Here is a 21,470-nt window from a genome sequence, read left to right as displayed (position 1 = left end):
AAGAGGATGAACTGGCCAATCAGGCATCTACATGGGTTAATATTTCTATCAACCGGTATACGCCCACACCATTCTGTTGATGGGGTATACACACAGTATTCCAACAAAGAAAAGCTGCCTTTTAATATTCTTACATTTTTGTGAAGGAAAACAATTTCACTCATTTTCTAAGGTTCTATTTCATAGACATCTAGAAACGCTAAACAGTTACTTTAATGATCCATTTTTTTTTGTGAACATAAAAATGCTCAACATAGAAAAACTCGTTAAAACTCATTAATCCCATATGGCAGGACTGGAAGAATCAGAAGACAGAATATACCTACCACACAATCTAAAGCATACCAGGCATATGTCTGAGGCTGTGTTAACAGGCAGCCCAATTATGACTTTTTTCTCTCCATGATTTGGTCTTACGACCAATCATATCACATCAGCTCTTTTTCAGAGCTGATCTGATTGGTCAAAGGCCAATTGGTTAAAAAACAAAACAGAATTGGGCTTGCTGTGTAAACGCAGCCAAAGAAGCAAGGAAAATCTAATATAGATATATATAAAATAGCTTTATTAACAAGACACTTAATTTTCACATTCAGTGTCTTGCAAGCTTTCTTTTAGAAGGCAGGTGCGTATGTAATTTCTGGAAATTCTCAAAATCCAATAACAAAATATTAACAACTTTCCTCAAAAGCTTCTGATATAACACGTCTCCCCATCAACTATGAAAGTGCTCAAAGTGCTCAAAACCCTTTAGGTCAAAACTTCAACATTTTATTCAAAGTGCTCTGTGTGTCACTACCAGTGAAATCAAAGTACATTTATGCCCCCTCTGAGATTAACGATGTACGCCATTGTCACCGGTAGAGGATGTTTTAACTTGAATAACCTCACATTAGTGTGCTGATATTGCCAAATACATAACACGTCAACATATGATACATTTTAAATAATAGGCATGATTCACAGCATGTTTAATGTATGAGGTAAAATATACTTCTCTGGAAATGTATCATAAGATTTCTTTATTATAATACTCCCACCAAGTGTAGACTTAAATGGGACTGTTAAGGCATGACAACCAATCAAATAAATTGTTTAATTTTCTAAAACATCAGAACTACAGTTAATTTAAAAGCATGACCTGTGAACATCTTAAAATGAGTTAGTTGGCGTTCACTTTCTGCAGGGTTATGGCACTCACATTAAGGGCATCCTCACCCGGCAGAAGCTCTCTCAAAAGGAATGAAAGCAGCATCTATTGAAAATAAAGAGAAGCAAAAGTTGAGTCAATGTTTCTACCAAACTGTACAAGAAAGTCTAGACATATTTTTATGACATTTGACAAATATCAAATATAGAGAGCGAGCGCTGAAACATTAATGAGGACAGCAAAAATTGACATCTCTTCCAGTGCTCGCCACAGAAACTCAATAGGCTAAACACTCACATAGACCAGCTTCTTGTTTTCTTCACAGTCCTGGAAGAGCTTAAACACTGTCTCCATATCAGTCTTCTTCAAGATTAAATAGTTTGAATCTATAGTGGAGAACATGATGTTAGTGAACTGGGACAATTCCCACATCTCCGTCTTAGAATGAAAATCATAACTCTAGCAGCTGTGTTGATGAGAGTGAAAAACAGTGTATATCCTGTACATCTGGCATTGATGAGGTGCTGAGCTCGGTCTTTGGTCTCGTTCTTTTCCTGACTGCTGCGGTGGGGTTTAGGGCTGGTCACCTCTGGCGAGCCCTCAGGCCACTGTTTGTCACATAGGTTATCGATATAGGAGGCCATCTGGGCATCCGTTGGGTTCATCTTATTCAAGAAGCTTTTCACTTTCCTAGAGGAGATTATAAAAAGTAATGCTGGGATTCTCAAAAGGCCAAATGTAGATCATCTTATTACCCTGTCACTATGACGAACCAGGACTGCAGTGGAAAATGGGAGAATATTTCACCTCTTACTTTTTCAATATCGGCATGACGGGTTTCAGAATCGCATCAAATATGTTCAGGAGGATGGAATTACCTGGAGGGAAAAGTAGGGCGCTGATTATTACACACTACTACAGGTGACTGATTAAAATATAAAACATCCAAAATTACAATTTCAAACCAATTAAGAAGAGAAAACTAACCAGATATTGCTTTCAACAAATCAAAAATGGCTTTGGTTGCTTCCATTTGCTCCCAGCTGGATTGGTTCTTTTTCAAACACTGCGAGTCTTCTAATTTTGACTGACTCCCCATGTCCTTTACTCTACTCCTGTGGATCCCTCCTGACATTTTGAAAGTGAGTTTATCCTTTTTATTTGACTTTCCAACTAAATAACACCATGACGGACTGTCAGCGAGGTCATATTGCGAGCCTCCATTTTGACTGAAATGTCGCGGCCTACAGACAGAGTCGGTCTGGTCTTCAGGGTTGTCGGATTTTGTTTGGGCCAGACACTCCTCTGATCTGGATAGTTCTTTGTTGATCATCTTTAGGTGAGAAGTTACAGGGTTCTCCGATTCCTCTTTTGTGTCCTCGGTTTTGCCTGCATTAACCAAACAGTCTGATTTCTCTACTGGCACCATCACTTTACCTCTGCAGCACTCAATGGGACTTGGTTCTGAAAGAGAACCATCCCTTGTATCACCAATGTTTTCATTCAGCTTCTCAGTTGCAGTTGAGTCTGCATTCTCAGGTGTGTTGGAATCATCTGATTTGGTCCCTCTTTGAAGAGTGTTGTGCTTGTCCTGAAAAATGCAATGTGCATTGCAATACCTTTACAAATACGGACTGACGACTGCTTAAGATTCACAGCTGCTGTGATTTCTTAATGCACCAGCAGAGGGCATTATTTGTAATTTGTGGTGACCCATTATGATACAAGATGATCTTGAAGGCCTTGTTCAACATGTAATTAAAATGCATACCTCATCTTCCTCTTGCCCTGGAGACAGGAAGTAGGCCAGGCCACTAAGGAGACCCCACACTCCCCCTACATGCTCCTCTTCACTCAGCAGCTTGTCCAGAGGACACAGAAACTGAAACACTGGCTGAGTGTGGCCCATCAGAGCATCAGAGACCAGCTCCTGGAGAGGGCATGGAGATTAAGACATGCATTTTTTATTATACCATGTGCATTTCTGCTTGTGTCTGAAGTGTGCCAGTGTACCTGTAAGAAGACCTTGAGGGACGTTTTGGCTTCTCTAAAATCCTCGCTGTTACTCTCAGTGCTTGCCTCTAACACGGATAGGGAGGGTAAATTAGCAGAGTCCTACAAAACAAAAAACACAAACCATGAAAGATATTTAAGAATGATGTGTGACATAACTATATGATATGGCTCCATAGAGGATGCAAAAGAGACTGTCAAAAGACGGTGCACTCAGACTATTAGAACCTGCAATGTTTTTATGTAATTGTACAACATCCATAAGATGTCAGAGATTAAATTAAACAGTGCAGTATCTGATGCATTCCAAACTTTTACAGCAGTCTGTTTTGACAACAGCACAGTTTTTTTTGGGGGGGGGGGGGGGGGGGGGGTTGCAACAATACAATCTCGCTCTTCATCCATCTCTAACCTGCCATAGGTTGCAGAAATGGATGATGTCCGTCTGGGTCTTCTTTACATCCCAGTGAAGGTTCTCAGGGTTATCCCTCTCTTCTAGGTGAACTGTAAAACACATCTCCTCATTTTCCCTCTCCATCTGCAGACAGTAACATCTTACTTTACACACCATTCTGGCACAATCATTATTAGATCACAGAACGACCAAGGACATGTCTTCACAAAACTCACTTTCATATTGAGCAGTAGTTGCATTCCAGTGACTTGTGTGTGATTTGTGACTCACATGAGGGACGCTGACAGCCCAGTGGCCAACCCGCCACATCTCATATGACAGCTTGAATTCCATCATTTCTTCTTGTACGCTGGTCAAGTAGCTCTCCAGATCACCATCCTCCTGGTGAACCAAAACAATTACAAAACCTAATGTCAGCCGTGTTACGTTTCAACCTCAGAGGGCATCCAGAAATAAGGCTTTCATGTTTACCTTCTATTGGATAGATGGCAAAACATGTACTGTCTGTAAGATATCAAATAAAATTGATAAAATCTATAACATTTACTATGAAAAAGATTAGAGCAGAGTGAATAGTGCAGTGCTGACTGCAGACCTGCTCTATCTGGTGCAGTGTCCTTACGCTGTCGGGGTCCTGCTGCCTCTGGATGGAACACTCCCGGCTACTACCTTCACTTTCCTTTGATGAACAATCCTGGATAGACTTGGCTCTGACCACCAGCACCTGCTCCTTTTTCTTCATCTTCTTCCTTTTATCTTTCTTCGATTTCATCTTGTCAAGGATTTTAGACCAGCCTTCCTTCAATTTGTTGGCTGGAAAAACAACACATATCCAATTAGCTAAGTGTCCACATTTCCGTGGCCTTTACTGTGTCACAGGTTGACTGCAAACTGCAAGAACCTTAAGGCACAGGGGAAACAAAAACAAAACATAAAAAATTTAAACATCACAGAATGTTGTTTGTGCCAAACAAAGTGTTTCAATCTAGCCTAGTTATTGTTCCAAATAAACACACCCACACCTTTCTTTTTGGACTTGCCATCACCGGTTTGAGCATTCTCGGTTTCTTCCAGTGTTCTAAAATGGCAACCAAACAAAATCAGAGCACAATTTATTTATTGGTGTTGTCGGCACACCACCCTAACAACACTGAAGCGTGTCTACCTAAGAGAAAAAAAGAGAAGTAGCCTGGTAAGAAAATGGTCACTCACGCATCACTGGTCTGGCTCTCCAGGGCGGCTGGAGAGGCCCCGTCAGAGTTAGACTCACACAGCTCTTCCACAGAGCTCTTGGGGGTCACTCCATCCAGCCGACTCACCACCAGCTGGTTGAGGTTGTCTGGGTCTGATAGCCACCGCACCAGCAGGTCCAGCACTTAGGGCACGGATGACAAAGTCAATGTGAAGGGCTATACAGAGTAAACTATTATGGTAGGACAAAGCCATGTTCAATATACATAGGAAGAAATCCACACACTTAGTCTCAGAATTACTGTGACACTTTCCACTGGTTTCACTGTTATACTAATGGACACCTCCAGTATCCACCACTGTCCATGTCTCCCGGGCAATAAAAAAAGTGATACATTTCAAGGCTCATTTAATCCAATAAAGTTACAGATGCAGAATATAGAAGTTAATATTTTATCTACAACAGTAAAATCCCTTACCATTACTAAGCCATAAATGTAATTGTTCAACTCATTTCACTGACTCCTGTGATCAGAGCCACAAACCATTATCAGTAGGTTTCGACACACTGTTTTAGCTTTCCTCTAAGGAGAGCCCTTATTTTAGTTGTAGCACAGTATGTGCAGTACCTCTATCCATGATGGAATGACAATGTTTGATGCTAATTTATTCTCGTTTTCAAAAGTTGAGCTATGAGAGAAAACTGAGGCACTGATAGGCTTATGTTGTGGGGTTTACCTTTTAAGGCAACAATCTCATTTAAGGCACAGTGGCTGACTGCCAGTCCCCATAGAGACTGAGGGAAAAGGTTTCGCACCAGTGCTTCAGAGAAGACTCTTAGAACTTCAACCTCCTCTCCCCTAGAGCTGAACAATGGTTCTCTGAGACAAAAAGAGACAAACAGACAGAGACAAAGTCAATAAAAAAAAGCCTTTTTGGACTAATGACAGTATTACTATGTAGACAAATTACATTAGGACAGAGTATTACAAACGTATTAGCAATACATTCTATCACCTAAATACAGGCCATTGTTCCAACATGTGAAAACATACATAGATTTCATGTGACCAAGCCAGGGAACTATCAAAAAAAGGCATTACACCCAATAAAAAAAGTTTGAATTTCAGAACTTTGACTGATTAGGATAAATCATTAACATTAAAATATACATAAACCAATTCAACAGTATAGGCAAGTGATATAGCTGGAGAACGGCAACTTAATACCTATTCTACAAGTGACTTCAGGAGAGCCGCATTACCTATCAGACTGTTTGGCACTATGGAGGTGCTGGGTCAGGATGCGAATGCAGCCCACACTTGCTGAGCAGACATCAAAGTCTTTGCCTCTGCTGATGACTTGATCAATGACTTGGTCAAACTCCTTCCACAGCACCCCGTGCAGGAGCTGACTGTCACAGGGCTCAGGGACGCAGTACCAGGGGAGGACTAGCTGGGCGTAGGCACACTCAAACACTGAGAACACACATTCAGAATCAACCCAAAAGCAAAACTAAACTTACATAACTTACATTTAAAAGAGCCCTGAGTATTGTAAGCAATAAGCTAGGCTACTTATTGTACTTCCATATTGTGCAGTTTGAAGTGAGCTGTGTTCATTTTAGCAGGATTGTCAAAACTACTTCCTGACAGAAAACAGTCCAAACCTGACTGAGTATGCCTTATACAAAATATGCAAACAACGTTGTTCCATTTCCTCTTTCATGCACAACCACAACTTGGTAAAACCTCCACTTTCCATATTCCAAAGCATAGCACATTGAAAAGGGTGTAGAATGTCTATTCCCCCAACATCTGTGATACCCAAGCCCCTCCCAGATCATTTAGCATCAGATGTCTGCAGCCGCATTTGCTGTCCTACTCAACTGTCGCAGAATACAGACCTACATTTGGCTGAACATATATCACTAAAACAAAAGGCAGAATCTCAGCACAAAATGTTTCCGTTATGTGTCCTTGTCTTGTTACTAACCGATCTTAAGAACAGACACTTCTTTACAAATATTTCATCCTGGAAGAAAGCCTGACAGGATGATTTACAAAAACGTTCTACATTATAATGGCAAATTCTGTAAGGCCCTCAGCTCATGCTGAGCACAACTACACACCTTGCTGAAGAGACCTCTTCACATGGGGAAACTGTGTCTCCTGTGATGTTTTAGCTTTAGTGCTTGTTGTATCAGTCACACCACAACCTAAATGTTCATCCTTTAGTGTTTCCTGTAAAAAAAATTCAGAAAGGATTATAGTGTTTTGACATCATTCATTCCTTACCTTGTAGATTAAACCAAGTAGAAAGATGGCACAAGTCCAGTCCCTATAGCATGTGTACACAGCAAGAAACCAGCTAAACTACAAAGAGTAATGTGCATGGAAGGTAGAGCTTCACCTTGGTGTATGGCTACACCATGTGGGACACCATTATTTCTCAGTTGTTGTCATAGCACTCCTTTCATTGCCAATGTGTATATTCAACTCTCACCTTATTTTCCGTCCACTAGCAAAAATATGGGAATTTTTCCACCAGCTTTATAGGGCATGAGGAGGTCCATGTCAAGAACATGTCATTACAATTTTAAGTCATAAGTTTAGTGTCACTTGACACCACAACTAAGTTACTAGACAACAGTAATCGTTCATGGTCTAACGATTTGTAATAGATCACAGACTGACAATCCGTTGAAATATTAAAATGTTTGTTGGTATTAATGACATGATTCATAAGCTTGTTTCATTGTGTCATTTTATAAACAGAAGTAACGTGCATGGCTCACGCCATGTTACATTGATTCTCGTGACCAGCGTTACATTGTTGCGATGATGATTTCTAAGACAGACGAAAAAATAACTGCAATTGAATAGTCAATCGTATGAAATGTATATAACGGTTTAAATGACCTGAAATGAGTTGTCTTCAGCCACATCGTATGTTTGAGTGCCGCTTTCCCGTCCGGTCTTTATGAAGAAATGAGGGGTTGATGGCCAAAATAGTAAACACAAAACTATTTGAGCCACAACCTGTCCGCAGTCCGAGAAATACCAAACAAGCCCAAGAATCATGGCGATAGAGAAGCGCCAAAGGTACATTTTCTATCTTTGCAAGACACCAGTAACATTCCTTCCACTACGAAGTTTCCATTCGTGTCGCTTTTCAGCCTTAAAATATATATCTTTATCAACAAAAACATTAATTCATGGAGATATGGCAAAAGCCATTTGAACTTGCTTGTCCTTCGTCTTGAAAAAAAAAAAAAAACATTAAGAAGAAAAAACAACAACTGTGCACCCAGAGGAGGGCACTGATTGGTCAGAGTGATGCTTTTTACTCTATCTGCAACTGATTCTGGCATGGCATGCTATTTATTGGCCATAGTTGGATCAACTGAGCTTGCCAAGATTTGTTAAAATTCAAAAATTATTTAAAACGACTGACAAAGGTCATTCTGATGTAGCATGCGCCACCTTTTTTCAGAGGCGAATGGAAAACAACACAACTAAAACATTTAAGATCACATTTTTCCCGGCTCAATTTCTTTCACTTTTTTTTAACCACGAGGTTTTTTTGCCTACCACAATCTTGGAACAGATAGACTGGGGCTTAATCCATTGATCCCCCGGGTGAGTACTTAAATTCTGGACCTCTAGGTCAGAGACCTAGGTAAAATGTGTTTTATATTGGATATTCCGGTTTCTCTCGTTAATAGCTATTGAACCAAGCATGCCATGACTATAAAGATGGTATATTCTATATGACTTGTGGACCTTTTTGGTTTGTGTAAAAAAAAAGTTTTTATCTCTCTCTTTTATATATATATATATATATATGACGCATGATGCTGCCACCATCATGCTTCATCATATGGATGGTGCAAGGTTTCCTCCAGACGCTTGGCATTCAGGCCAAAGAGTTCAATCTTGGTTTCATCAGACCAGATAATCTTGTTTATCATGGTCTGAGAGTCCTTTACGTTTGTTCCAGTCACTGGCAGCAGAGAACTGGAAGGAAACGCAGCCAAATGAGGTGTTGGCTTTGGGGATGATCAGTGAGATATACCTGCTGGAACGTGTGCTACGGGTGGGTGTTGTTATCGTGACCAGTGAACTGAGATAAGGCAGAGCTTTACCTAGTATAGACTTATAGATGACCTGGAGCCAGTGGGTCTGGTGATGAATATGTAGCGAGGGCCAGCTGACTAGAGCATACAGGTCGCAGTGGTGGGTGGTATAAGGTGATTTGATAACAAAACGGGTGGCACTGTGATAGACTGCATCCAGTTTCATTTTTACTTGTAAGCAGGAATCAGGAGGATAGTCAGCGTTCAAATCCATCCTAAAGTTGTTCGATGGGGTTAAGGTCAGGGGCTCTGTGCAGGCCAGTCAAGTTCTTCCACACCAATCTCGACAAACCACTTCTGTATGGACCTCGCTTTGTGGACGTCATGAAACAGGAAAGGACTTTCCCAAAACTGTTGCCACAAAGTTGGAACAGAATCATCTAAAATGTAATTGTATGCTGTAGGGTTAAGCTCTCCCGTCACTGGAACTAAGGGGCCTAGCCCAAACCATGAAAAACAGCCCCAGACCATTATTCCTCCTCTACCAAATTTTACAGTTGGCACTATGCATTGGGGCAGGTAGTGTTCTCCTGGTATCCACCAAACCCAGATTCATCCATCGGACTGCCAGATGGTGAAGCGTGATTCATTACTTGAGAGAACGCATTTCCACTGCTCCATAGTCCAATGGTGGCGATATTTACACCACTCCAGCCGACGCTTGGCATTGCGCATGGTGATCTTAGGCTTGTGTGCGGCTGCTCGGCCATGGAACCCCATTACATGAAGCTCCCGACAAACAGTTATTGTGCTGACGTTGCTGCCAGAGGCCGTTTGGAACTTGGTAGTGAGTGTTGCAACCGAGGACAGACGATTTATACTCGCTACGCGCTTCAGCACTCGTTGGTCCTGTTCTGTGAGCTTGTGTTGCCTACCACTTTGTGGCTGAGCTGTTGTTGCTCCTAGACTTTCCACTTCAAAATAACAGCACTTACAGTTGACTGGGGGCAGCACTAGCAGGGCAGATTTGACGAACTGACTTGTTGGAAAGGTGGCATCCTATGACAGTGCTACGTTGAAAGTCACTGAGCTCTTCAGTAAGGCCATTCTACTGCCAATGTTTCTTTATGGAGATTGCATGGCCGTGTGCTCGATTTTATACACCTGTCAGCAATGAATCCACTAATTTGAAGAGGTGTCTACATACTTTTGTATATTTTTTATTTGGGGAGGGGGTCACAAAGCATGACTTTGAAAAGGATACTCTCAATCAGGGGAGAATGGAAAACAAAAAAATGTCAATCTTCCCCCAATTCAGAATATATTTTTATAGTAATAAAATATTTTAAAAGTGGATTGTTCTCCATCCACCCGATTCAGAAAATACCATCTTCATAGTCATGGCATGCTTGGTTCAATAGCTATTGACGAGAGAACCAAATATCCAATAAATCAGATTTTACCTCGGTTAGGCTGTAATACCATATAAATCCATGTCTAGTAGTACATTCACATACAGGGGGATAACATCTTTGTTTTCCCCCCCCAAAAATCCTTATGTTTTCCCATCAATGTTTTAAAGTTAATTGTATATAACGGCCTAAATGACACTTTTTTTCCCCCCTTGGTGGATCCAAGCCTGTGCTGTATTTTTGTTTAATTAACCACAAATTGCAAGTGTAATGCCAAACAGAGATCTGAGACTGTTCAGGATGTGCAGCCTGAACTGGGTACTGATCTGACCTATGAAAACAAGTACGTGTTATGGCTAAATGAACAGTTGTACAAGTGCAGCTTCCCGGAAACCTGAAGGAGGCCACTGATCACCAGGCCAACCAAAGTTAGCATGTTTTTTTTTATTTGGTATGCTTAATGGCCGCATTAAGCATACCAAATCCTGAGCAAGTTCAAATCCTGGGAATCTGTTACACACTAACTATACCTTTCTCAATAAGATACCTCACTAGCACAACTCTTTATCATAACCCAAAAACTAAGGACCATTGTTTTGTCATGACTTTGTAAAATGATATAAATTTGAAAACCAAAAAATTGCTCTCAAGGAATTTCATTTGAGCGCTGTAGATTTATCATAGAAATAAAATGCGAAATGTCAAGGAATGCTTTTGCTCCATTTACGATTTTGTTGTTGGTGAATTACTCTACCAACAGTGTGTAAAGGGAATAGATAAAACGCAAATAACAGAATCACCACATGATGGCACTCTCTGCATTTCGATGAGCTGGCAGCTAACCATAAACCATACTGGCAATGGTAAACGGTGCATAAAAAGACGTTCAGATCCTACGTGATGTTTAACATTCAAAATGCCATTTTAAATATGGAGTATAATTAAAATATGAACTAAGTAGTCTAAATGAGCACCCCCTGGCTCTTATCCAGTGTTTCTCTCATATGTTTTTGGATGTATTTACTTAAGTCTAAGGTGCTGTAGTGAAGCAGCTAATTGGATATATATATATATATATTTTTTTTTTAAATCTGATTTGAAACCAATGCTGCGGTTCCATAATCACATTCCTTTCATTTCAGTGACGAGCAGAGACGTGTAAATGACGTCATTCAGCAGGAAAGGATTATGAAACCGCAGCAGAGTATATGCTAAAACCACGTGATCCATCAGCAGGCTCTGTTCTTTGACATTAGGTTGACACCAGTTAAGGGCAGATCAAACTAGTTTCACCTGTAAATAACCTCACTGCAATAATCTGCCTCTTTACATAACAGCCCATGCTGTGAGTCATTGTAATATTGGTCTTAGTGTGGTTCACTTTCAATCTGCAATAGACCATAAGACACTAAAGTTTAGAAGTCCAAAGGTGTGGTACTACTGAAAGCATGCTTATCTGAGCTCTCACCAATGACCTCAAATGGGTGTTACCTAAGCAACTCACATATGCCTCCTCCTCCTGTAATGATGCAGAAGTGGAAAGGGCATGCTGAAACATCTGAAGTTACTTACCAATGATTTGGGTAAATCACCATTCAGGACCATATTTGGTGTCACTAAAGCAATGCTGATGCCAAGGATGACTTCCTAACTCCCATCAGCCCAAGGAAGATTAGGTACTCCATACCCTGCTGGGTAAATCATGTGTAATCTGAGAGGCACAGAGCTAAATTAAGAGTGTCCTCCATTGAAGAACATCGTAGACAATACCATGTCTACAAAGAGCATGACATTGGCCTGCCTACTCCGGTAGTTGACATTAGCTGGTGAAAGTAACCCAAGGACAGGATTACAACCAGATATTGCAGCCAACACTGATGTACCGAAGTCTTAACTTTTCACAACTACACCGTTAAGGCGCATTCTGACGTCTTGATGACATGAGTTTGGATAGGCTCCCATTTAACAGCTGCCGCGATCTGGAGGAATTTCTCAGCAATGTCACTAGTGCAGGATCGAGTCTCAGATTTAACATGTCAGCACCCACTATTTCCTAGTACTTTATTCTGACATTCAGCTAACTACTCTAAAAGGGAGGGTTGAGTTTGCTTCTCTACAGTCTATTTGCTGGAGCAGTGTAGATTGGCACCCAGTCAAACTCAAATTCAACGTCAATCTTTGAGCAGGATTGTCATTTTATTAACCGTTGGCTCCGCATACAGGTAACGGTCCAGCACCCAGCTTGAGAGAACGAAGAGTATATTTAGAAGCCTGAAGTAATCCACTTCGCAACAGAATCCTAGCATTCCTCTCAGATGTGGATGTCAGTTACTTCGTTTGAGTAAATTCTGCTCAAATATGCATTTTGAGCCAGGTAAGAACAAGCCACCAACTTCATGCCACAAGATTCTGTAGCAGTTTCTTTCTCACCATCCATGTTTAGAACCTTATCACCAGTTTATAGATTACACCCACCCAGTCCAAGCGCCAGTCAGCTGACTTTGGCTGGAGCCCAACCATAACTGTCAAGGACAACCCAGCTCTTAAGATTACACCTCAACGAATAAGACACCAGCTGGCTCTCAAGAGAAACCACACAGGGAGAATCCAGGAGTAACACTACATGCCATTGTGATGCCACTGCCAAAGAAACACAAACCAAGTGGAAAGCTCATTGTAGGTTCATTCAGTAGGTTGCCTTTATTTTTACAGTATTGACTAGAAACAGGCCATCCAGATGAAACAGGTTGACATTTGAAGACCTGGCATAGTACCCTTTTTTTTTTTTTTTTAATGGGAATGACATTTTGGGGGGAAAAACAGAAAAACATTGGGCAAATTAAAAGTGCAAAAACGATTTCTCTAGTACAACTAGCACAAACATACTAGTTGGTCCCTATAAATAAGGCGGAATTTGACAGTCCTTCCAAATGTACAAGTTATGTTACAGTTTAAACATTTATGGGGAGACATCTAAAAATAGTTTAGAGGACCTTCTTCAACTCATCGTACAAGACCAGCACGAAGGCACCACCCATGCCTCGGAGAACATTGGACCAGGCTCCTTTGAAGAAGGCTTTGCCGCCCTCATCCTTCGCAATCTTCTTCCAACAGTCAATGGTGCCAGTGTACATAATGTCACCTGCAAAACAAAAGCAACACAGGTCATACCTCTGCCTTGGCTGAATGTTTCTCAAGCAGTTGCCCACTGTTGGTGAATAGCATGACAGTGAATAAATAACTTTAAACTAAAATACAGACAAGTGTTCAAAAGTTAACAATTACCTCCTTTACGTCCAGACTGCATCATCATACGGCGACGGACGGTATCGAAGGGGTAGGATGTAAGACCAGCGACTGCAGTCACAGACTGAGCGATGGCCCAGCTGACCAAGATGCTTGCGTTCTTGGGATCTGGCAGCATGCCTACAGAGAAACCAAGCAGATTAAAACAGGCTTTAAGATTTGTGAAACAAACACACTTGCAGTTCTTCTCAGACATGAAGAATGAGGCCTGTGCTCAGAGCAGTCCATGGACTCACCCTTGGCTGTGTCATAGACACCAAAGTAAGATGCCCTGTAGATTATGATGCCCTGGACCGACACGGAGAATCCCTGGTACAGGCCCTTCAGACCATCAGCCTTGTAGATCTTCTTCAAGCAGTCGCCCAGGCCGTTGAACTCACGCCCAGCACCGGCCTTGCCGACATCAGCAGCCAGTCGGGTTCTGGCAAAGTCGAGGGGGTACACAAAACAAAGGGAGGTAGCGCCAGCAGCACCGCCAGAGGCCAGGTTACCAGCGAAGTACCTCCAGAACTGTTTCTTGTCCACACCATCCAGGAAGATTTGCTTGTATTTGTCCTTGAATGCAAAGTTGAGGGCTTGGGTGGGGAAGTATCTGATGACGTTGGCCAAGTTGCCTCTCCAGAACGACAGGAAGCCCTGCTCCTTGGGGATACGGACGACGCAATCCATGATACCCTTGTACTGCTTGTCAACGGTGATCTGTTTGCTAGCATGTTGCACCTGTATTCACAAACATCAAAAAACACTGTCTTCATACAATATTTTTTAAGAGAAAAGGAAACAGCGGTTTAATGACAGAGGACAAGGCCTACCTGTAGCAATAAAAGTGTAACAGGTATGCTTCAAGCATTCAATGTCTTTAGCCAACTAGGTCAACTAAATAAGCCAACACCCCTAACAATACCAGTCATAGTAATTCATGGTGGCAACATTGTGGATACACAGCTAATAGTAGCTCAAATAATGTAGACAATAAGCAAGCTAGGTAACGTTGTCCATCAGCACCAAGCACTTTGCCTTTCCACATTCCATTCACCATAAGGACGCGCCTCCTCAGCACTAGATTGGTTCTCGCTAGGCCTCAGCTAAACACAGGATGAAGCCTCCCCTTGCTACGACCTTGGCAACTTCTCGGGCCTAGTAACCGCTAGTTACGTAATTTGATGACGGAGGACACAACGACGTTCAATGTCCAAGCTAGCTCGTGAACAAATAACTAGTAGGAATGACAAATGAGCATGACACATAAGGAGTCTTTAAAAACTCAACGTTACGTGGTTGCATAATAACGTTTGTAATTTGGAGCAAGCAAAGTAGTTAACGTTAGCCAAATACCCAGACAAGACAGACACCGGTTTGCTGCTGAACTGACAGTCCCAAGATGAACCAAAATGGACGAGTCACTCGCATCTTTTCAACCTTGCAAGGCACCAATGACATGAGCTAAGTTACAGAAGTGAGTTAGCTAGGTAACCCAGGTAAAAAATAAAATTAAAAAAAATAAACTAAATGGCAAGTACGAGAGGAGTTACGACAGTAACTTAGCCAGCTAGTACCAAACGAATCCCTTTCACCGGTGTTAACGTTAGTTACGTTATAGTACTGTAACGTTACTATAGCTAAAGTTAATTTCTGAAAAGCCAGTCAAACTTACCTGAAGCAGAAGCTTGATTCTTTCAATAGGAGCTACAGCTGTTTTGGAGATGGCAGCGGAAATACCACCAGCCAAGAAGTCCTTAGCGAACGAGACGACGGTCTCATTCATTTTTGTGTTGTTATCGGGGACGTTGATACACGGAAACCTTCCCGCTCAACCAAAGATTGCTGAGGTATGCCGGCTCAGTCGAAATGGCCGATACGTTTAGTTGAGAGCGGATTTAATACCACTGTGTTCGCGAGACAAAGCGGGAGCTGAAAGGCGGCATGCCATTGGTGCGCTGGTGGATTTAGTGGGCGGAGACGATGTTTTTATGAACGTCCTCTGGCCTGAGAGATTTGTCCTGCCTTCATGAATTCAGCTGTGTTGTTGGCCTGTGTCCAAGAGTATTTCTTTCTTTCAAAATAAACATTTCATTAATATCATACATGAAAGACGGGCCTATAATATTAAATGTGATAACATTAAAGTTATCCAAGGTTTAAAATAGCTACTTTTGAGGGATGTCATTCAATAGGTTGCTGGCTAAGTAGACTACATGGTTGTGAATGACACTTGACACACCTTGATTATGCGTTACCAACCAAGCTTTTGGTTGGTGAGTTCTGGACCCAAGGTCATGTGAAAAGCATGGAAGCTTGGAGTAGCTGAAACAGACAGAAGAGGAAGGCTGCGCTTACAGAGGCAACCCAATTCTGATATATTGGTCGTTTGAACAATCAGATCAGCTCTGATTGGTTAAGTCAATTTAGTGGAAAAAAATATCAGAATTGGGCTACGTGTGTAAACGCAGCCTGAGTATACTATACCCAGCTGCAATGGCATTGGTGCGCATGGGAGAGCCACCCCCCTAAAGTAAACAGAAACAGACCATTATTTTCAATGGTATAGGCCTGAGTGATCCATCACCTTTGGCTGAAACTCCTGTCTACTCTAAGTTAATGATCAGCTGTGAGAGGGTGCTTACTTATAGGGGGGAAAAGGTCATCCCATTCACTACCAGGTTAAAATGTCCTTAACTCTACATTTTCTCACTATCTATTTATATATGTTTTAATTCCATTCTTTTACATGTGTATATAAATGTGCAACTTATCTTAGTCTTACAATTAAGTGACAATAACGATAATGATAGTCAGTCCTGTGATCAAACTTCCTTGGGAAGAAAAAAAAGAATGGATCTGCTCCTCAAATATCCATTCAACATCCTACATCTTTTGGGAAAATAAAATGCTGCTGTATTTCTTGTATGACATTGGCCTACTGTAGTAAGGTGGTAGTGGTGAGTTCAGCTGGGACTAGGGGAACTAGCAGATCAGGTTACAGTCACCAGACTAGGGGTTTCTCAGAGTGCACCGCTCAGAGCCTTTGAGATAGAAATCATGAAAGAACTACATGTGAACAATCAATCTGTTATCTGTATTCAACATTTCCATAAGAGACGTTTTTCTGAATGTAATGTATTGCAATTGCTCCATTCAGAACCTTTGTATAAGTACGAACAGTTGTGTTGTCATTCATACATACATTGTCAACTCATATTCAGGAAAGCCACATCTTGTTTAGCAAATTAATTGAATTCAAATACAATTTTATTCATCGCATTCTCCATAAACAACAGGCGTAGACTTACAAATGTACCACCGTATTTAACCATGGCAAGGCAACTGGGAATATGGCAGAATACAAACAGAGTAATCATTCCCTCCGCAAGGCAATCAAACAAGCAAAATGTCAATATAGAAACAAAGTGGAGTCGCAATTCAACGGGTCAGACACAAGAAGTGTGGCAGGGTCTACAGAAAATCACAGACTACAAAAAGAAAACCAGCCACGTCACAGACACCGACATCTTGCTTCTAGACAAACTAAACACCTTCTTTGCCCGCTTTGAGGATAATACATAGCCGACGGAATAGGAGACCCCAGAAGGCATTCCTAGCCGTGTCCTCAGAGCATGCGCAGACCAATGACTATCACCCCGTAGCACTCACTTCTGTCATCATGAAGTGCTTTGAGAGACTAGTCAAGGATCATGTCACCTCCACCTTACCCGTCACCCTAGACCCACTTCAATTTGCTTACCGCCCCAATAGGTCCAATCACCATCACACTGCCCTATCCCATCTGGACAAGAGTAATACCTATGTAAGAATACTGTTCATTGACTATAGCTCAGCATTCAACACCATAGTACGCTCCAAGCTCATCATTAAGCTTGAGGCTCTGGGTCTCAACACCACCCTGTGCAATTGGGTCCTGGACTTCCTGATGGGCCAACCCCAGGTGGTGAATGTTGGAAACATCTCCACTTCGCTGATCCCCAACACTGGGGCCCCACAAGTGTACGTGCTCAGCCCTCTCCTGTACTCCCTGTTCACCCATGACTGCGTTGCCATGCAAGCCTCCAACTTAAACATCAAGTTTGCAGACGACAACAACTGTAGTAGACTTGATTTGATCAGATTTGACTTGATCAGACAAACAAATAGTCCACACAGACAGTGTGGTGAAGAAGGCGCAAATTTAGCATGTCACCTAAAACCCAGACAGACTTTTACAGATGCACAATTGAGAGCATCCTGTCGGCTGCATCACCGTCTGGTATGGCAACTGCACCGCCCGAAACCGCAGGGCTCTCCAGAGGGTGGTGCGGTCTGCACAACGCATCACCGGGGACAAACTACCTGCCCCCCAGCACCCGATGTCACAGCAAAGCCAAAAAGATCATCAAGAACAACAACCACCCGGAGCCACTACCTGTTCACCCCGCTACCATCCAGAAGGCGAGGTCAGTACAGGTGCATCAAAGCTGGAACCGAGACTGAGAAACAGCTTCTATGTCAAGCCCATCAGACTGTTAAACAGCCATCACTAGCACAGTGAGGCTGCTGTCTACATACAGACATGTAATCACTGGCCACTTTAATAAATGGAACACTAGTCACTTTAATAATGGCACTAATAATTTTACGTATTTTCTCTACACTCGCAATAACATCTGCTCACCATATGTATGTGACCAATAAAATTTGAACAGTGAATTACATCCTTACCGGCCCTTCCCAACAATGCAGAGAAAGAAAAGAGATAATAGAAAAGTAGTAACACAATAATAAAAGTAATAATAAATACACAATGAGTAATGATAACTTGGCTATACCGAGTTGATGTGCAGGGGTATGAGGTAATTGAGGTAGATATGTACATATCTAGGAATAAAGTGACTAAGCAACAGGATAGTAAATAAAACAGTAACAGCAGCGTATGCAATTATTAAAAAATATTACAAAATTGTCCAAAAAGGGTCCATGCAGATAGTTAAAGATGCACTATGCAGAAATCGCTCCGCAATTACCTGGTTGCTAATATTCTAAAAGTTCACCTAATTTTAGTTTGTGACAAAACAAGCATTCATTGTGTTGAGTATCATTGTACACATTTTTTCATTTAACCTTTATTTAACTAGGCAAGTCAGTTAAGAACAAATTCTTATTTATAATGACGGCCTAGGAACAGCATAGAAATATCTCACATAGAACAGGTCTACTGCTTCTTAGACTTGCTTTCGATGCGTATGACAGATCTATAACTCACATTTCTATGTGCATTTTGTGGGGTTGCCCAAAAAGTTGTATATTGTAGCTTTAACCAAATATCTACCAGAACGGACTATTTAGCAGTCATATGGCTTGGGGGTAGAAGCTGTTCAGGGTCCTGTTGGTTCCAGACTTGGTGCATTGGTACCGCTTGCCGTGCGGTAGCACAGACAACAGTCTATGACTTGGGTGGCTTTGACAATTTTTAGGGCCTTCCTCCGACACCACCTGGTATAGAGGTCCTGGATGGCAGGGAGCTCGGCCCCAGTGATGTACTGGGCTGAACGCACTACCCTCTGTAGGGCCTTGCGGTCGGACGCCAAGCATTTACCATACCAAGCGGTGATGCAGCCAGTCAAGATGCTCTCAATGGTGCAGCTGTAGAACGCTTTGAGGATCTGAGGGCCCATGCCAAATCATTTCCACCTCCTGAGGGGGAAGAGGTGTTGTCAGGTGTGTGTGTGTGGACCATGATAGATCCTTAGTGATGTACTGAGGAACTTGAAGCTCTCGACCCTCTCCACTAAAACCCTGTCAATGTGGATGGGGGCGTGCTTGGCTCTCCGTTTTCCTGTGGTCCATGATCAGCTCCTTTGTCTTGCTGATGTTGAAGGAGAGATGTTGTCCTGGCACCACACTGCCAGTTCTTAGACCTCTTCCCTATAGGCTGTCTCATCGTGATCGGTGATCAGGTCTACCACCGTCGTGCCATCAGCAAACTTAATGATGGTGTTGGAGTTGTGACCAGCCAAGCAGTCTTAGGGTGAACAGGGAGTACAGGAGGGGACTAATCTGAAACTGGACCCTGGACTTCCTGAGGGGCCCCCGTGTTCAGGGTCAGCATGGCGGATGTATTGTTGCCTACACTCACCACCAGGGGGTGGCCCGTCAGGAAGTCCAGGGTCCAGTTTCAGTCCCAGGGTCCTTAGCTTAGTGATGAGCTATCGTTATTAATGCTGAGCTGTAGTCAATTAACAGCATTCTCACATAGGTGTTCCTCTTGTTGAGGTGGGAGAGGGCAGTGTGGGGTGCAATATAGATTGTGTCATCGGTGGATCTGTTGGAAGTGTGCAAATTGTAGTGGGTCCAAGATGTCTGGGATGATAGTGTTGATGTGAGCCATGACCAGCCTTTAAAAGCATTTAATATCTATAGATGTGAGTTCTACGGGGCAATAGTCATTTAGACGGGTTACCTTGGCGCTCTTTGGCACAGGGACTATGGTGGTCTGCATGAAACATGTAGGTATTACAGACTGGGCCAAGGAGAAGTTGAAACTTTCAGTGAAGACACTTGCCAGCTGGTCAGTGCATGCTCTGAGTATGTGTCCTGGTAAGCTGTCTGGCCCTGTGGCCTTGTGAATGTTAACCTGTTTAAAACTCTTACATTGACAACGGAGAATGTGATCACACATTTATCCGAAACAGCTGGTGCTTTCATGCATGGTTCAGTGTTGCTTGCGAACATAGAAGGCATTTAGCTTGTCTGGTAAGCTCACCTCACTGGGCATCACGTGGCTGGGTTTCCCTTTGTAATCTGTGATACACTACAAAGTATGTGGACACCTGCTAGTCGAACATCTCATTCCAAAATCATGGGCACTAATATGGAGTTGGTCCCCCCTTTGCTACTATAACAGTCTCCACTCTTCTGCGAAGGCTTTCCACTAGATGTTGGAACATTGATGCATGGTCTTGCTTCCATTCAGCCTCGCAGTCGGCATTCCAATTCATCCCAAAGGTGTTTGATAGGGTTAAGGTCAGGGCTCTGTGCAGGCCAGTCAAGTTCTTCCACACAGATCTCAACAAATCACTTCTGTATGGAGCTTGCTTTGTGCACTGGGGCATTGACATGCTGAAACAGGAAAGGGCCTTCCCCAAACAGTAGCCACAAAGTTGGAAGCACAGAATCGACTATAATGTCATTGTATGGAGTAGTGTTTAGATTTCGCTTCACTGGAGCGTTCTCCTGGCATCTGCCAAACCCAGATTCGTCTGTCGAGTGCCAGATGGTGAAGCGTGATTGATCACTCCAGAGAACACGTTTCCACTGTTCCAGAGTGCAACGGCGGCAAGCTTTACACCACTCCAGCTGATGCTTGGCATTGTGATCTTAGGCTTGTGTGTTGCTGCTCGGCCATGGAAACCCATTTCATGAATCTCCCAACAAACTGGTTGCTTCCAGAGGCAGTTTGGAATTTGGTACTGAGTGTTGCAACCGAGGACAGACCATTCTTTACACGCTTCAGCACTTGGCATTCCCATTCTGTGGCCTACCACTTTGTGGCTAAGCCATTGTTGCTCCTAGTCAGTTCCACTTCACAACAACAGCACTTACAGTTGACCTGGGCAGAAATTTGATGAACCGTCCTATGACGGTGCAACGTTAACAGTCACTGAGCTCTTCAGTAAGGCCATTCTACTGCCAATGTTTGTCTATTGAGACTGTATGGCTGTGTGCTCAATTTTATACACCTGTCAGGTGTGGCGGAAACAGCCGAATCCACTCATTTGAAGGGGTGTCCACATACCTTTGTATATCTAGTGTAGTTTTGTCAGGGTGCCTGCACATCAGCCCCTCTCAGGCCACCTCTTTCACTTCTCTAATTGTGCTTTGATGTACAGTACAAATATGAGCCATTACAATGAC

The 21,470-nt window shown here is 42.5% G+C and overlaps 2 protein-coding genes across 5 annotated transcripts; both read right to left on the bottom strand.

Moving 5' to 3' along the window:
- Positions 1-544: 544 nt before the first annotated feature.
- On the bottom strand, positions 545-8,140 carry LOC109864866 (uncharacterized). 4 transcript variants are annotated; one of them, XR_004204274.1, is made up of 16 exons: positions 7,691-8,116; positions 6,901-7,012; positions 6,034-6,247; positions 5,508-5,650; positions 4,791-4,953; positions 4,601-4,656; positions 4,201-4,391; positions 3,849-3,959; positions 3,576-3,701; positions 3,164-3,265; positions 2,922-3,080; positions 2,138-2,741; positions 1,958-2,028; positions 1,656-1,840; positions 1,448-1,536; positions 545-1,255 (listed from the first exon to the last, which is right to left on the bottom strand). XR_004204274.1 is itself a non-coding variant. In XM_020452885.2 (16 exons), the coding sequence occupies exons 1-16, from the start codon at positions 7,877-7,879 to the stop codon at positions 1,163-1,165; spliced, it is 2,601 nt and encodes an 866-aa protein (XP_020308474.1). In that variant the 5' UTR covers positions 7,880-8,140; the 3' UTR covers positions 545-1,162. The 4 variants fall into 4 exon arrangements, 3 of the variants coding, with proteins under 3 accessions (XP_020308474.1, XP_020308473.1, XP_020308475.1); XM_020452885.2 differs by having other exon boundaries at positions 1,965-2,028; positions 7,691-8,140; XM_020452884.2 differs by having other exon boundaries at positions 1,965-2,028; positions 4,174-4,391.
- Positions 8,141-12,933: 4,793 nt separating this feature from the next.
- LOC109864746 (ADP/ATP translocase 2-like) lies at positions 12,934-15,499 on the bottom strand. The gene is made up of 4 exons (XM_020452665.2): positions 15,220-15,499; positions 13,802-14,285; positions 13,545-13,685; positions 12,934-13,401 (listed from the first exon to the last, which is right to left on the bottom strand). The coding sequence occupies exons 1-4, from the start codon at positions 15,328-15,330 to the stop codon at positions 13,244-13,246; spliced, it is 894 nt and encodes a 297-aa protein (XP_020308254.1). The 5' UTR covers positions 15,331-15,499; the 3' UTR covers positions 12,934-13,243.
- Between the last annotated feature and the right edge of the window lie 5,971 nt (positions 15,500-21,470).

This window comes from Oncorhynchus kisutch, linkage group LG19, assembly GCF_002021735.2.
Source record: "Oncorhynchus kisutch isolate 150728-3 linkage group LG19, Okis_V2, whole genome shotgun sequence".
NCBI lineage: Eukaryota > Metazoa > Chordata > Actinopteri > Salmoniformes > Salmonidae > Oncorhynchus > Oncorhynchus kisutch.
The sequence above is the reverse complement of the archived record's forward strand: the minus strand, read 5'-3'. Positions and strand labels throughout refer to the sequence as shown.